General features: G+C 34.0%; 1 protein-coding gene across 5 annotated transcripts in view; it reads right to left on the bottom strand.

Moving 5' to 3' along the window:
- The window catches only part of LOC132556597 (rho guanine nucleotide exchange factor 11-like), a 114,953-nt gene extending 97,881 nt beyond the window's left edge, over positions 1-17,072 (bottom strand). For 4 of the 5 annotated variants that reach the window (XM_060221020.1, XM_060221024.1, XM_060221021.1 and 1 more), the window contains exon 1: positions 7,606-8,353. In XM_060221020.1, coding sequence (XP_060077003.1) covers positions 7,606-7,820 — 215 coding nt within the window. In that variant the 5' untranslated portion in view covers positions 7,821-8,353. Of the gene's footprint in view, positions 1-7,605; positions 8,354-16,796 lie in introns of those variants that run through there. The other variant, XM_060221023.1, reaches the window with a different exon arrangement.
- Positions 17,073-18,924: the final 1,852 nt, after the last annotated feature.

An 18,924-nucleotide genomic window follows, 5' to 3' on the forward strand; every position in this document is an offset into this window, starting at 1 on the left:
TAGTAGTTCTACTGAACAAAATTAATACTACTGAGAGGGCTTGTTAGACATGGGTTTATACCCGGGTATGGCATTTATAGTCAAATGAATGCAACAGCAACTAATATGGATAAGTGTAATATCTTTTAACATATCAGTCAGATAAGGCTAACACAGAAAATATCTTGTTTTTCCTGTGTATTTATCACCCCATAGATGAGTCATTGTTTCTCTGTCAGGGGAAACCCAACTATCCTCTGACTTGCTAGCATGTTTATAACTGTCAGTAAATACTAGCATAGATCTTGTTTATCAAATATACTAGAAAACAATCAGAGCTGAAGTGTTCATGTGACAAAATATTTTGGCATAATTCACATAATGCCATCCATGTTAAATTTTTAAGTCTTCACTTAAGGATATGTGGGATTCAGTGATGGATGAAAAGAAATATATTAATAGAATGTTGTTAGTTTAATGATGTGTAAATATATACATTATAAAATGTAGGGCAAAAAAATAGACTGTAACCACAGTTTTTTTCAAACTGGTTTGAGGTGAGGTACTTTGCCCTTATTTGGAAAAATATTGGTGAACTGGGAAGGAATTTTTTAAGAGTAGATTTCATATTTTTGAAATGTGGCTCCAAACCAGTGTAAAGACAAGTACAATACCAAACATGATGCTTCATGGTTTTATGTCCTTGGAAACTAACTTATCCTTCATATCTATATCAACCTTGAAGAAACTAACAAACAAGACTTTACCATGATCACAGGTGACCTTAGCTATTTCTTACACAGCACACTGAACAACAACTGACTGTCATGTGACTTTCATATATGTTTATGGTTATGTTAGGGTCATCCCCCTTGGTATAGGTCACAGGTCAGCCTAGGGTCAAATCATACATATAAAGGTCATAGGTCAGGCTTGGTTAAACCTCCTAGGTATCAATCACAAGTCAGACTTGGAACTCTCTCATCCGTATCTATATAGGTCAAAGGTCATGCTAATAATACTAAGGTTAGAATTCAAGTCAAGGTCATTATCCGCCAGGTTAAGGTCAAAGGTCAGGATAGTCATCGACCCAACTTGAGGTAATGTTGGCATTTTGGTTGATGTTTAATAATGCAACGCATCATATATGAATTTTCTATAAATGAAAATTTGACAACATAGAAACTTTAAAATGATACATACTTCCTTGATCCATCAGCAGATGGGACATCAGTCACTGTTCTTAGAATACTATATATTCCTCAAAATTATAATCAAATACAAATCAGAATGGTTTCACTACTGTATTACTACTGACTTTATACTGTACTACTACTGACTTTATACTGTACTACTACTGACTTTATACTGTATTACTACTGACTTTATACTGTATTACTACTGACTTTATACTGTATTACTACTGACTTAATACTGTATTACTACTGTCTTTATACTGTATTACTACTGACTTTATACTGTATTACTACAGACTTTATACTGTATTACTACTGACTTTATATTGTACTACTACTGACTTTATACTGTATTACTACTGACTTCATACTGTATTACTACTGACTTTATACTGTATTACTGCTGACTTTATACTGTATTACTGCTGACTTTATACTATATTACTGCTGACTTTATACTGTATTACTACTGACTTTATACTGTATTACTGCTGACTTTATACTGTATTACTATAGACTTTATACTGTATTACTACAGACTTTATACTGTATTACTACTGACTTTATACTGTATTACTACTGACTTTATACTGTATTACTACTGACTTTATACTGTACTACTACTGACTTTATACTGTATTACTACTGACTTTATACTGTATTACTACTGACTTAATACTGTATTACTACTGACTTTATACTGTATTACTACTGACTTAATACTGTATTACTACTGACTTTATACTGTATTACTACTGACTTTATACTGTATTACTACTGACTTAATACTGTATTACTACTGACTTTATACTGTATTACTACTGACTTTATACTGTATTACTACTGACTTTATACTATATTACTACAGACTTTATACTGTATTACTATAGACTTTATACTGTATTACTACTGACTTCATACTATATTACTACTGACTTAATACTGTACTACTACTTATCTCATACTCTACTAATACTGACTTTATGCTGTATCAATCTTAACCAAAAGTCTCCACCGTTCTGTTTGTTAAATGCTTGCCACAGAATGAAGAACAACAATGTTATACAGGATGTCGTCTGACAAAACATCAGACATTATATACCAGAGAGAATCCACTCATTGTCACCATCAGGGCTAATTAATAGTTAGGTTTGTGAGTACTTATTAGAAGGTCATAAAACTTTGACAGTCCAGTCCATCAATCTCAGTCGTGAGAAAATAAACCTGTTCACAGGTAAACAACTGTTACATAAACACCAACCAGGACATCAGAGAAGATTTAAGCTGATTCACAGAAAGTTAAACTTCATGTCAACAAAGTATATATGTTTCTATAACAGGTTGCGGATATGTATGGCTTTTTTAAATGACTAGTCACAGATTGACTAATCGTAAAACCAAGGTTAAACAGTACAGTAGATATCTTTATTCACCAAATGAAACAGCACAAGCTGGGTACACCTGGTCATAGTTTCACTGTGGTGTCTTAATACATCCTGGTCAATGTGAGGCTTGACCGGGTGGTCACATTACATTAAAGCTTTAAACTGATGTAGATTGATTAGATCTTGGTAATATTGTCATGAAAATCCGCACCAAAGACTTTATGGCAATATCACAAGTCAACAAGATGATTCATGCTTGAGGAGACCAAACTAAATGGTCTACCAGGTGTGATGGTCATTTATGTAAAAATCAAATGAAAACGAACCATTCATCAGACAATGTACTTTTACAAGAATTCCACATTTTACTATGTAACAAAACATGTAATAATACTGATATATATATTTATTTATTTATTTTACAACAATTGTGAAACAAGCTTTAAGCTTATATCAATCACTCTTATTGGCCAAGATGGAAGCATGCAACAAGTCTTAATGTGGGAAGAAACTGCAGTATCAAGGGAAAACTGATTGGGTAGGTGACTCCGTACTATACAGGAACCATGTATAATGTTTTAAAAAATTTGAAAGAATTTCCATAAAAACACCAAATTATCTTTGTATAATCAGTTTTGCATATTCTTAGCCATAACATCCCAGCTAATTAGCAGGTAGTAGCTATACAGAAGTGGGTTTAGTGATGTTTAAGTAAACTGCCCTACTATTCAGGAATGCATATACACTTAAGCAATGTAGGACATAAACATACCAGGTCTTACGTAATACATATCTACAGCCACTGATGTCTCAGCAGGACAGAACCAGGCCTTCTGTATCACTATGACCTGCCTTTCGATGTTAATCAGTTTGGCAGTTTGTATAATACATAATTCAAAATGATTTAAAGTAGGCAAACTCACAATGTTTGGGAAGGAAAAAACATAAAAAAAAAAAAAATTCAGAAACATGATTAATTTCGAGCATACATGTTTATAAATATAGAGCAGGTTAAAATCAAATTAGGTAGAAATAGATTATCTAAATGATAGGGAACGAAAATATAATTCAAGAGTGATCTCCCTTTTTATGGTGGTAAATTTTTTTTGGCACCAACTTTACTATTAAAGAAGAAATTTCTGTTTTCTGTTGTGTGATGAAATATTGAACATTGTGTAGGTTGAACTAAGTGTGAATGAAGACATTATATTCCTACAAATGTTCCTATCTACCAAAAAGTCAATACATTCCGTTGGCCAACATGTAACCATGAGGCTGTCATTTTCTTTCACCATTTTTTCTCTAGGTGTACATAACCATCTTTACTGAGCTATAATGAATAACCAACCATTGAATATCTGAGTACATATAGAGATAAAGCCACAATGACAAGTATTTAAGTTAACATTTGGTTTTACAATCTTATTTATTTTGAATAGTAGTGAAATTTTTTTCTTAAATTTTGCGAATCAATGATACTAATTTAATTTTGCACACAAAAGGAGAGATATGAATTTCATTTTATGCATCAACGAACAAGCAGCAAGGAATCAAATTTTGCACACCAATGATACGGGAAATTATAACTACCAGTATTTCTTAAACATACATGGCAAATGAGATCAAAATAATTTTCAGCCATTAATTAATTTTTTGTACATGAATGAAATAGATGATGAAATCTGTATCATTAATAAAATGCAACGGAAACCGACAACGGGAAAAAAAACACTGACAAAATCAATGCCCTGGAGGAAGTATGAAATATCTCTACAGCATGGCTGATACAACTGACTGTCACTTCAGTTTTGCGCAGACTTGACACACATAAATACTTTTGTGAGTATATTGTATGACAGCGACATAAATCTAACTCATCATGAAGTACTTCCTCAATGTTTATAACATGTCATAGTTTACTAACCTCTAACCAATCAACCTCATAGCAACTGTTTCATTTAGATCTATCAGTTCAAACTTTCCTATGAAACGCTACAGTAATTGAAAGATCTGACATGTCCTTATGACCTTAGGAATTGTCATTTGACCTCAGCACAGTATGAAACTCACTCCTGATCTCTGTCATAAGATTTGACCCCTGACCTTTCGAGTAACTCTATACTGAAATACTGTAAAAGTTGTTTTTCACAATAGTTCATATTTTCGAAGTTTTTCAAAATGGTTGAAGTAAAGAAAATGTATATATTTTTCACACATGTCATGATTTCAATCTAAAAAGTAACTATTTCAATTTTATTTTGTTCACAAGACAGCAAAACTTTATCTTGACAAAATGTTGCAGTGGGAGAGACTACAGGCCTGTTCTGATTTCTCCTGACCCCTGACTAATTTTATATAATACACTTATGACCCTTGAACCCTCCTATATTGTAAACACTGATGATGATAATCTTGACCTCTGAACTCTACCCACCACTGTACAACATGATCTTTGACCCTTCCTATATTGTATACACTGATGACCTCTGACCCCTCTAAGAATGTTACTAAGAGTGACAAGGATGGTGCCGTAGCCTCTAACTCCTATATAATGACTTTTGTTCTGCCTATGATGTTGGCGAGTGGTCTTGTTACGTGTGTACATACATGTATTTACTCATAAATGACAAAATACAACATCACCGTAACCATGGCAACTCATCATCAGATAAAAGCAGTGGGGTGTAAGGAGATTCAGTTCCAGGCAGAAAACAACATTCCTGTGTTACAATAGTCCCCAAGCATTAACCTGTAGCAACCTGATACTGTACAACACCCCTACATCAACAAGTTATGCATGCAGTAGACAGAAAACGTTCCCACTCACAAAAAATCTGCTTACATCTACCAAATGTATATAGTTTTGTAATCATCACACAAATTGTACTGAAATAAAAGATGACTTCAAATTTTACATTGCTCAGATTTAACCGTTTAAAATCAGCAAAGTTACACAGGTGTGTACATGTATAATATCATTATACTTCACAGGAAATTATTCAAATTTAAGACCAGTTGTCACGGGTCACTGACGATCAATCGTGTTATTACATTGACGGAGGCCAGTTGTCACATCCTAAAGTCACCTGTAGTATTAAGAAATGGAAGTACAGGTGGTTATGACTAAAGGATGACATTAACGACAATAATATATGTTTCAAACCAATTCATGTATCAAATCCTACATGTATGTGAATACTACAGACACTCCACTGTTCTACTATCACTTCTACTGTTATTGATGATTCTATATATCAACAACAAAGACAAAAAACCAAAGTTAAAACTTAATAATAAAACAAAAAGCATATAATGATATATGATGTTTTAGCAAGTGTTTCCATGACCCCAAAATAAGGGTATAAAACACCCCTTTGGTAAAATTCTGGATTTGCACTGTCAGTTTCCAATGACTTCCGAACTTAAATACAATTTTAGGGGAAAGCTTTGTAGTCCGAACTTTAAAATACGAAGGGGAACATCAATTTCAATTATTGTACATACAAATTAATACATCTTAAAAGTTTTAATCACCCATTGATATCGTAAAAACAAAAAATCCAAATCTCTTTGACTTTTCCTTTACAATCATACTACAATAGAGGAGACTTGAAATTCTATTTGTCTTGCATGTAGTGTTCACCACACCGCAAACTGACATATACAAAATATATTCATGAAATGTTATGATAATATATATGCTAATATCGAATCCTCTCACATTTCCTGCTTCTTGTAAATTACATAACCGAGAACCTGTTAGTCAGAGGACGAGATGTTATTTACGATCTTCACCTTTAATGAATTGCTCTCGCCTCTAATTTATGGACTGTAGCTGGTAAACTTACTCAATATATCTATGTAAATTAAGTCTGTTATAATGTTAAATCTTATGTCTATTTTTTCCCCTTTTTTACAAACTGTATTACATCATTTTCATACCAATTATGATATCAATCTTTATGTCCATGTAAAGTCTAGTCTTTTTTCGTATCATGCATGTCATTTATATATAAAACAAGAAAATTGTGTCTTGCTTCATAAAGTACATGTCCCCCACCTACCACGACAAGCTATTTCATCGTAATGGTTTACAAATTTTCTAAAAATAGTAAGTGACTTTGACCTTGAACCAAGAATGCTGAAAATCAAATTAGTCCAAGATATTTTGATGCCTAATAATTGTGTGAATTTTTTATGAGTATCCTTCACAGAATACAGCCACTAAAGAGCAATGACAAACTTTCACATGGACAGACGCATGGACAGACGCAGTGACAGACACAGGGACAGACGGAGAGGAAAACAATATTCCACCCCTCGTCCCACAGGTACCAGCCTCGTTTGACAATATTCTCATAGACAGTTGAGGCGGTGGTGACTGTGGTCTCCCTGGATTTTACCCATAGTGGACTAATTAGGGATAAAACAATGTGTGATGTTAATAAAAGTTGTCCATCCTCAAAACTCCATCAAAGAACATGGGTCAGAACTAAAACTTCCTGGACAATTTTGAAAAATCTTTGTATTCTTTCAAACGATGAGATTGATCCTTGCTTGTTTTACTACCTTACTTCATCCCTAGAATATCTATGAAACATTGGCAAGATTTTCAACACTTCGAAGTAGCATTTAAATAATCTCTTCATTCATCACTTCCATGCTAGTTGCAGGATACAGCAAACTCATTTTTTATATACCCTAAATATAGAAAAGTTTTTTTTTACTCTTAAATTTTAAAATTATTGAGTGACCGACCTACTTCTGTCAACATACAGTCATCGCTAAACAGACAAATTTAAGATATACGGGAAACCCAGTATTACACATGATCGTACCATCAGCTTTTTATCAAAGCAATGTATGGAATGCAGCATCTGCTTCAACTATAGAATAGCAGTTGTGAAGCATCTTATACTTTTTCTACATTTTAATTGAAACAATAGGAATTTGATCGACCAAACAAATAAGACATGTATACATGTAATTTTTAATAACTACATATAATTTTTGTGTAAGGCCTTTTTTTTCTTCTCCATACCCACCTGCTGCGAAGACTTCTACTTTGTGATGGTTGGTGTCTATTATGATTATGGTCTAGATTCAAGCTTTCCCGAGAACCAAACCGAGATCCAGAAGCACGTAAGTTTTCCCGTGATCCAGACTTATTTCTCGAGTTGAGAAAACTTTCCAGGGGTCCCATGGCCTTGGATCCAAAATTGAGGACTTCCATGGACCGCCATTTCTTTCCCAGCGGCATACTCTCACGTTATGATAAAAAAAACCGACGTCACGAATCATTAACTTCCTGTATATGAATTGAAACCACTTTCAAAAACTCACCGTAAATACATAATTATATAAATCACAATTATATTCCTGGAATATACACATCAAACTCATGATTTTTTCTCAAACACATATAAAAGTTTTGCTGTAAAACCTACAACAAAAATACTTTCTAAAGATCCACGTTTTGCTAGAAGTCACACATAACACATCTTTTTAAAGATCCACATTTTACTAGAAACTCTGGTAGTATATATTTCCACACAGAATAGACCCAGCATATCTAACAAGGCTTAAGCCCTGATAATTTCTGTAACACACAGGAGACACATTACACAATGGCTTGATCCATCTTCTTGAACTCTCCTTCCCTCCTCTAGGGTCTAGTCCCTAAGTCATATATTCCAACACACCTGTTGATGACTGACACACCTGTACACACACACACCTGTATACAGAACACTAAGGTTGTGGTCACTACAATGGGGACAATCTTGGGCAGGGCAGCGTAAATCCCTGTAGAAAGTTGTTGGGAGACTTGTCTGTCAGTGAGTCAGTGTGAGCGTAAGAGTCGTCAACATCTGGTTTACATCCCGTGTATAGTGTATCACTGTATCCCCCATCATGTGTATATAACTACTGTCCTAAGTACACCAGCCTTCAGGAAGGGAGACACATGGTGAACATGGGCTCAAGTATACCAACACAGATACCTAGTATATTAACACTGAAGGTATTGGAATATACAACGGGGAGTCAAATGACACAGCAGTAACACCACAGTAGATACTTCAGTGCCGTCACAGAATATACAAGGGTATATCAACACTTAAAGGAATATACTGACATAGAAAATATTGGAGTACTGACAGATACTGGAGTACTGACATAGAAGATACTGAGTACTAACATAGAAAATATTGGAGTACTGACATAGAAAATATTGGAGTACTGACATAGAAAATACTGGAGTACTGACATAGAAGATACTGAGTACTAACATAGAAAATATTAAAATACTGAAGTACTGACATAGAAAATATTGGAGTACTGACATAGAAAATACTGGAGTACTGACATAGAAAATACTGGAGTACTGACAGATACTGGAGTACTGACATAGAAGATACTGAGTACTGACAAAGAAAATACTGAAGTAATGACATTGAAAATATTGGAGTACTGACATAGAAAATATTGGAGTACTGACATAGAAGATACTGGAGTACTGACATAGAAAATACTGAAGTACTGACATAGAAAATACTGAAGTACTGACATAGAAGATACTGGAGTACTGAAATAGAAGATACTGAGTACTGACATAGAAGATACCGAGTACTGACATAGAAAATACTGGAGTACTGACATAGAAGATACTGGAGTACTGACATAGAAGATACTGAGTACTGACATAGAAAATACTGGAGTACTGACATAGAAGATACTGGAGTACTGACATAGAAGATACTGAGTACTGACATAGTAGATATTGAGTACTGACATAGAAGATACTGGAGTACTGACACAGAAGATACTGTCTTAAACTGTCACATGTTGCTTTCACATTAAAAGTCAAGACCCTATATTGTTACCATATGTTACCATATTACAAGAATTAAATGCAGCCTTTAATCAATATCCTCAAACACTTACAATACTATGAAACATATCGCTGAAATATATCACGGGTAGAAATGCTAACACTTCTGTGTACCTGATACCTGTGTTCCTGACGACTTTAGAAATCTTAATTATTTCATCACATATATGCCACAAATTTTGGGAAATCTCATAAACTTTCTAAAACAAATCTTTAAAAAGCCCACAGTACTCATTCTTGTCTATATAAACACGTATTTTTATAAATTTTAAAATAACTTAAAGTAAGGTATTGTCTGTGAAGGCACATAAGCAGTGATGTTTCAACATAGAGTTTACCACGGTTTGTACATATGCTTACATAGCAGGGATCTGTAATGAAGTCATATTTTCATGAGTAATTCTTTATTGGGATAAATAACACTTCTTGATTCTTAACACTTCTTGAGAAAACAGCCTGTTCTCAGCTGCAAAAGTGTTATATAATAATGTAATATAGTACACTGATTGTGGTAATGTACCACACTTCACAGCAAGCCTCAGTGCCCTGTAAGTCACCACTTTACAGAAGGTCTCAGTGCCCTGTAAGTCAACACTTTACAGCAGGTCTCAGTGCCCTGTAAGTCTACACTTTACAGCAAGTCCCAGTGCCCTGTAAGTCTACACTTTACAGCAGGTCCCAGTGCCCTGTAAGTCTACACTTTACAGCAGGTCCCAGTGCCCTGTAAGTCAACACTTTACAGCAGGTCCCAGTGCCCTGTAAGTCTACACTTTACAGCAAGTCCCAGTGCCCTGTAAGTCTACACTTTACAGCAAGTCCCAGTGCCCTGTAAGTCTACAATTTACAGTAGGTCCCAGTGCCCTGTAAGTCTACACTTTACAGCAAGTCCCAGTGCCCTGTATGTCTACAATTTACAGTAGGTCCCAGTGCCCTGTAAGTCTACAATTTACAGCAGATCCCAGTGCCCTGCAAATCCATTATTTACAATGTTGTACACCACTGTACCTGGATAAAAAGCACAATAACCGCAGTTCACCTCTGTGGGTCCCAAACAGCAGCATGCATACTCAACCAATTTATATAGACACAACCACTTCCACAAACTGACAGACTGTAGGGACTAGAACATCAGCTGTGCCACTACAAACACTTAACAATTACAGACACAAAATTACATTGTACAAGGTTTTAGTTTTAGTGCTAATATTACTCACAGATGACACTGTAGACATATTGTAGACATGGTTTCATGATGACAGTGAGTGAAAGTTTTATGTCTATCACTGAACTGTATATATATTATAGGTTTGTTGTCTTGATGACAGTGTGTGAATGTTTTGTGTTCACCACTGAACTATAAAAAATATTTTTAGATGTTTAAGTCATTTTTTGGTGTAATTTTAAATAAATCTATGTTGTAGTAATAAAATAAAGCTTTTATAATTCTAATTTATCATTGAATATAAAATGTAACATTCAGACTGTACAATTTTCTAGCCCAGTATTGAAATATGTAATGAAATAATTATACATGTCTGTTCTTCATCTGTCCTGGTCAACTTCAATTTTACAAAATGAGTTATCACTCCTCAGTTACCTCCTTGCAAATATATCTCTAAATGTGACACAGTTACCTCCCTTCTTCTCTTGTTCAATTCTAAATAGCCATCACAAATAGCAAGAGTTATGTCCCTTAAGGTATAGAAACTTTTTTTTTTTCAAATTACTTAAAACTAAAATTAAAATAAGGACTTCTTAATAAAACACATGCCTTCCACTGTAACTCTCCCCTATATTGATCAGTATAGTGAGCTCATGACCTGATCAACAGCTGTAATTTATGTAAGATTCTGTTCTGATAAATCAAAAGCACCAGTTCCAAAATCTTCATCAGTCCAGTTACAAAGAAATATAATGTGTCCACAGAAAAATCACGAGTCCAGGACACAAATGTCCCAAATATCACTGACAAGATGCATGTCTGTCTAATCTAGCAGACTTGACCGGAAGGAGGAAGAGAGCTGGCCATCAAGTGAAGTGAACTTTAATACACAAGTGATTTAACATTTAATTTTATTACAGATAAAACAGATAAGGTTTCATAGCTAAGTAGCATTATTAGTACTCTAAGATATAAACAGGATTATGAATCTAGGGTGCACTCTATTTTAAATACTTCAACTTTACACGTTATAACAATTTTTGTTTTGAAAAGTTACATAAGATGTTGAATTCTACTTAAGCTGCAAAATTCAACAATTTTCTTGAATACATTCAGAAAATTTTCTGTCTGTCTAGTAAATATGTAAAATTTTACAGGTACAAGTTAAAATCCATCTATTACATAACACAGAAAATTTTCTGTCTGTCTAGTAAATATGTAAAATTTTACAGGTACAAGTTAAAATCCATCTCTTACATTACACATGAATTGTTTTTGTAAGTGCAAAGAAGCAACATGCAACACAGAAGTCTTTGTACTATTCAACCTTTTACAATGTATAATCCATAAGATATAAAAACAAAGTTTGTTTGACATTTTACAACTGTAGAAAATTTGTGGTGTGATTTTACAACTTGAAATCATTTTTAAGTGTTTTATTTATTTTATATTTTTGAGTTTTTATTTTAATTTCAAAATGCACTTTTTAATGCTCTATATTACTATCAGTAATTTTTTGGACTCAGATATCTAAGTACTGATCTCCTGCTTTTCCTTTGAGACTAATTCATATTCTAAGGACTCATTCATATTTTAAGAAATCACAACCATATACCGTATTTCCGAATGTTGAACCACAACTTTTTTCCTCATGAATTGGGCATGTGGCTTATATGTAGACAAAAAAAATATGCAAAATGAAAAAAAATATATATATACCAGTACCAGATTCAGAAGTGTTTTTAAGAGTACTTGCACACCATGTGTTTGTGACTAAAATGGATCACGTAGAATTGTCACTTGTAATAGCACAGAGTATGATTTCAAAATTGCGATATAATCATACTTTTTAATGTGAATCGCAATAAGATGTTCTTGACTTTCGAAGTTACTTCACAGCAATTACAAGAAGGCATGGGGAAAGTTTACAATAGCTTTCGTACCCTGGGGTCAATATGTCATCGGGTGAAAGGTCAAATTCTAGACCGCCATGCTTGTTTACGATATGAATGGCTTCATGCACATGTAACTTAGAAGAAGAAATAATATGGAACTATAAAACTTTGTCAACATGCAAGGACCTACATTAATATTTAACAGTACAGACACCAATGCAGAGATTGTTTCGCAAACCATACATAACGTCAGGCCCCATATCTAAGGGTAGAAATCTTTGAAGGCCACAAGCCAAACAAGTTCAATACTTTGTATTTTATGTGTTTTGAATGATCAAAGATATTTTTTTAGAAACATCAATGATATAAAAGGATTACTTGTGCATAAATAATTTGCAAACTTAATAAAAGTTTAACTGATGATCTTGATAAATTGTCCTCCGTTTTCTGTTATATCAACAAACTTTGTTCAAATGATTAACATATCATAAAAAAGGTTACAGCTTTTATTCCAGTGTAGTTAATATGTAGAAAACTGCTAAAAATTGGCTCTGCAGCCTGTATACCAGTGCAAATTATTACGCGTAAAATACAGCATCTTTTAGTAATGGGACAAAATTTTGGAAATGGTTCACTGACAAGTCTATCAGCAGAATTATCATATGTTTCCATACATAAACTCTCCACTTAATGTGCTATCTTTTCATAATAATTTCCACATCTGACTTCTCAAAAAACACAAGTAGACAAAGATTAGTTTTATAAAAGTGATTATACAGAAATAAGTTAAAAAGTTATAACTACAGTGCTTAGCAGAGTTTCCTATTGTCTTTTGAAACTAGGGGCACAGTTTACCCCTAAGAATGTACCTAATAGGAGAGTGCTTGTAAACTGGGGGTACAAGTCTCGAATTCCACCAGTTTGGGGTGTCTTGTATCCTCATTCATGGATAATGGGAAATACTGACTTAGATAAATGTACATACAGAGAACTATGTTGTCTTATAGTATAAAACTTTTAATTGCCTCTGACCTTTCTGTACTTTCTTACCAAAATTTTAACAGTTTAGAATGAACTTTAGGTAACTATTTTGCATGAAGTGGAATTTGCTAATAAGGTAGAGAAGCTGAAGTGAATGTGTTGTTCTGTTGAATTAGTTCTCAAACCTTGTTTTTCTGTGTGCTAGTAATAACAGTTTTCTACAGGAAATAATAGGAACACTTGAACACCAGTGTCTGTACTATTCATTAACCACTAATGACTTTGAAGCTGTGAAATTGTACAGAGCTATGTTGTCAAGTCAAAACAATGTTAAACATTTAATTTTAAAACAGTTAAATTAGTGGAACTTTTTTTTATCTAGAAACTGTAAAGATAATGTGTTATCTGTTCACTGCTTGATAACAAATTTTGGTCAAATGACCTTCAGAACATACAATTTTTTTTTTTTCCAATAAGCATATCAAGAAATGTAAGTATATTATTCTTGTTATCTTGCACAACATTATGATAATACTGTAATTAAGATAATGAAATATTACATTATCATTTCAGGGATTTATACTAACTCAGTCTCAGCCAAGGATAAAATAACAGTTATCGTTAAGAGATTATATATCTAGATTGGGTTTAGGACTTTAAAAGACTGGCAGAGTTGTCTCCCTTCCCAATTGTGTTTCCTTTATATTTTGATGATTGGAAAACCGAAAAATAATCTTATTTAACCAGATCCTTAAACATTTTACCAAATAATCAAAGGCATAGGTGAACAAGACTTGAACAGACTAGTTTTCAATTACATTTTGAAGTAAGAAAGGCAATAAATAACAAAACCATAGGCAGAACTGCATATCTTGTCCTACTCTCACGAGAGTGAGAAAAGTGTTATTTTCTGTTAGCGTTACCTCCTGTAAATGAACATACCATAAACGTTGCTTTGATGCCAACTGTATTAAACATTTATTTGATTATGTCATGTTACGACTACATTCAATATTAACAGAATGTATTTTTCATGTTGAAATAATATTTTCTGATTGAACTGAGTATCCTTTGCACGACATAGTGGATTTGGATTAAAATGCCTTGGCTATGCTGAAACCCAAATGAACAATTTACTATGTACTTTAGTATTGAGTGCATGGTTACAATACAACCGCACGGCAACTGAACATTATAGATTGTCTGTGAGACAACATAGTAATGTAGACTAAAATTCCATCAATCAATCAATCAATCAATCAATCAATTGATAATGATGTACAGTCTAAAATTCATATCAACATGGAATGATTCCTACTTAATTGCCTCGTTTTAATTTCTCTCCTGGTTTTAGTACTTATACGTATGAAATTCCCAGAGTGACGACAACACAGTCAAATCCAAGTAATCCGATTGTTGCTCTGATGCTGAATCGCTTGGATTCAAAACATGTAAACATGCGAATAAAACCTGAATTGGAGTGGATTGGGCCTTGTTGTCACATTTCATTTTACAATATTTATTGAGAATTCTGTATACTAATAGTACTTCACCAATCTTCACCAACAGAATAACGTTGTGCTTTTATTGTACACATGCAAGAAGTTAGACAATGCTATGTTCTTTTGATTAAGGCTTTGTCTTTTCATATCAAATATAATATACATCTATGTTTCAACCAAATCCATCCTACTTATTCTGTACATGTGTAAATATTTTTCAAAAAGAAAACACAAAAATGGAGAAAAAATTATGGTCAGATTCATAGATACATACGAAATTTATGTCCAAGGCACTTTATCTTTGCAATTTGAGCAAACAACATTGTTGATATTTTAAATAAATAAAAAGTATCAGTTCCAAAGAAGTGGGAAGAAAATACAACAATATCTGGTGACTGACAAAATAATGTCAGTTTCTGAAAATTTGGAAATACAATTCATTTTATAATGATCCTACTGCAATTGTAATTTCACTCTAGGTCTGATAAGAACGGAACTTTTACATTCAGAGAAACACAGTCCAGTTTCCACAGCATTTCTAACTTTCACAGTCCTTGGACTGTAAAATATGGATGGTTTTCTGCAAATGATAGGTTTGTTGACATGAAAAATTTATCTATCATGTTTGGTTACAAACTGTATGTACAATTTATTAAGCATACGGTTTTACACACAAATATGTATAATGTTGATAATCACAGTCATCAACTGTCACCATTAGAATCTTAACACTTTGCAAACAGTGTTTATCCCCAACATGCTTACTTATAATCATATTTCTCTTCCATTTCAGACAAAAAACAATATCAGGATAGAAATCGCCAATATCTATATCCAACAACTTTCTATGGTTATGCAATAGTCTTAATGTACAGCATCAACATTTCATAAATTGGTAAGTTGTGTTGCTAACTCACAACATTGTCAGCTCAAGCTATTATTACAGAGAATTAACCTACTACTAGATATTCCTTTACTTCCGTATCAGTATTTAAAACATACATAATCAGTTTTTAAGTCTAATGTCATAAAAATAATGATCAAACATAACAAAGAACATTATGCAAGTACATAGAAATGTGATAACTAGGAAAAAGATCTGATTTGGAAGTCTTTCTGACAATGATGACCCTTTAAATTACCCCATCACCCTTGATTTGATGGCAATGATCAATAGACAACGAGAAATTGGCAACAATAACGAGACATATAATCCTTGAAGTGTTCTAAGACCTTGGAGGCAGTCCTTCGGTTTTTCAGAGTTAGCAGGCCATAAAGGGGCAGTAGATGCAACAGATGTTTGTTTTAGAAACCTTGATAGTAAACTCATTCTTATCTATCTGCTTATGTATCAAGCACTGAATGTTATTGGTAAGTATCAAAGCTATAACATGATCATTATGATAACCTATGTCAACTGAAAACACCATCATCTGATCAACAAGATTTCAGTAAACATCTGTAATAGATATATACTGAACGAATATAAATCATATACAGCATGCAATGTTAAATACCTACATGTGTTGGAATTACTGCGACAGACTGCAAATGTACCGTGTACTTCTGGTTTTAATTGTGCTGGTAATTACCAGCAGTATGTGTCTCACTCATCACGCATCTAAAATCACATTAGGAAGTTTTGCTAATTTTACTTGACCAATATCTCATGCCCAACAGTTTTATCATGCCCTTTCATGATACCACCCCTCCCTGATTTTGGTCCAGGATCTCAAGACAGGAAGTGAATAGGTGACAGACGGTATTGTTTACATAGACTTGTCCGGCGAGAGTGTGGACTTACTTGTCAGATATAGACATGGTCCCGGGTCTGTGTCTTGCCCCAGGTCACATCACAGGGGGCGTGGCCTCCCCTGGGTAGTCAATGTCCTCGCCCCGTCAACCAAGCTTCATCAATCATAACATTCAGAAACACACCGACCAGGGGCTGGTCTGCTAATCCTGATCAGTACACGAACACGATACAGCCAAGTAATACACCACACTAAGTCCAGACGCTGATTATAATTGTGTTATCGTCTTACTGATTGCATTAGTTTTAACGGTTTAGTTAATTTTGTCTTTTCTGGAAAGACTCCTCACCTCTTCTACTTTTAGCCACACAACATCTGCAAGTACCTGTTCTTCATCCGCGGGATTTATATTAACATAAAATCGTTCAAACGTCTCTAATGGTTATTACAGATACATGATGTGAACAATATTGTTAAGTATATAACATTATGGATTGTCTTTAATTCTGTAGGAACATAAGAACATTTCAATATGCCATTATTATGTTTTTTACGCGTTGTAATATATGGTGGAGCCATTTTGCACTACTTCTTGTAGTTTGCATAGAATGAAACTACGGGCACTCATTGGCTGAAAGTGAAAAAATAAACACTCGACAAAAATAGAATTTCAACAAACAATATGACAAATCGTACAGTGCCTGGGGCAAGATATTAGTTAGAATGAATGTTATGAAGCAAAAAAATTTGTTGCCTTTTTAAGGGAAGTTAAAATGTATCTGCTTCAGTTACCTCTGGCGTATCAAACTGAACTACTGTCTACTTTCATTTTACAATACACAGGCACAGCTCTGTCCGGTTTTGTCTAGACCCACGTACCAGATGCAGCGTGCCAGTAGTTTTATACAAGAAACTATACCTAATTGCCTGAAAACTAGTCATTATGTGTAAAAGTCGAACGAGCAAATGTTTAAAAATAACAAACTTTTCCTATCGAACAGAAAACATGTACAACTTCCATAGTGTGCAGTCGATATATCCACACTATGATATAGTAGCCTCAAGTTTTTTTCGGTGCTCTGATTGGCCGTTAAGTCGATCACACCACATCTGTGTAACATGTTACATAATACGTACTTAAATATAGGTATCAACCAACGATATATATATAAGTTAGAGCTGATTGTTAAAATGGTTGTCAATTGTCGGACCACTTTTTATAACGTAATGCATATCACAATTTTATTTCAGTCGTCTTTTTTTTTTTATGTCGGTCAAAAATAATTAAATTATATAACTAGCATATTTGTTAACCGACAGCAAAACTAGCAGAGTGCATGTAAATATTTTTTCAGTGTACAACACTTATCCGTAAATATAAACAAACAAGCGATACACTGAACTTCTCCTAATAGTGTTAAATTCCGAACCTGATCAACGTGAAGTATGTATTATGATTAGTCGATTTGAACACGTGAGTCGAACAAAATAAATGTTATCAACTTTAGAGAGAAAACATGCGCTATTGGATTTCTAAACTGGGTAAGCGGCTCGTCCTAAGGTCACACTAGTGTGTAACCTAATATCATCAAGTCTCGTTTTCTGTTTTCGTGTGATAATAGAGACATACTGAACACGTTATTTTATTAATGGGTCTTCTATGGTAGATCTGTTCTTTCGCCGGGAACATTAACTTCAAATTTTCTCCATTTCAGTGGTAAACATTAGATCATAATATTTTTCGAAAAAATCACATATCGGAGATAATTTACATTTTGACTTAATATTGAATAATAGCTGTATCCACGACACAGACGAACTTAATTGAACCGCAAGTTAATCTCCAGAGTCGTTCAGACGAAGAGAAAGTATGAATTTTGAAGGAAGAACGCAGCGATCGTGCCGCTTATGTAACACCAACACACATCTGTTTGCATATTGATGGGGTTTTTGTAAACCAGCATGTTATCTGCATCCTCGCCATTTTCAACGTTTCGGAGTCGTCCCTCTCCAGTTCTGTGGGACTGCTAGTCACACGTCGGATAGTTCCAGCTGGCACGGAATTCATGCCATGGTACAAAACCCGCTCTTTTTTCACCGTGATATGCTGTCACCCAGTTTGCCCAATCCTGTCTGTGTACGTGTTGTAATATATCTACGTCATTCATTAGCGTTGAC

Source organism: Ylistrum balloti, unplaced genomic scaffold (assembly GCF_031769215.1).
Source record: "Ylistrum balloti isolate Yb309-2 unplaced genomic scaffold, AGI_CSIRO_Ybal_v1 Utg370580, whole genome shotgun sequence".
NCBI classification, from domain to species: domain Eukaryota; kingdom Metazoa; phylum Mollusca; class Bivalvia; order Pectinida; family Pectinidae; genus Ylistrum; species Ylistrum balloti.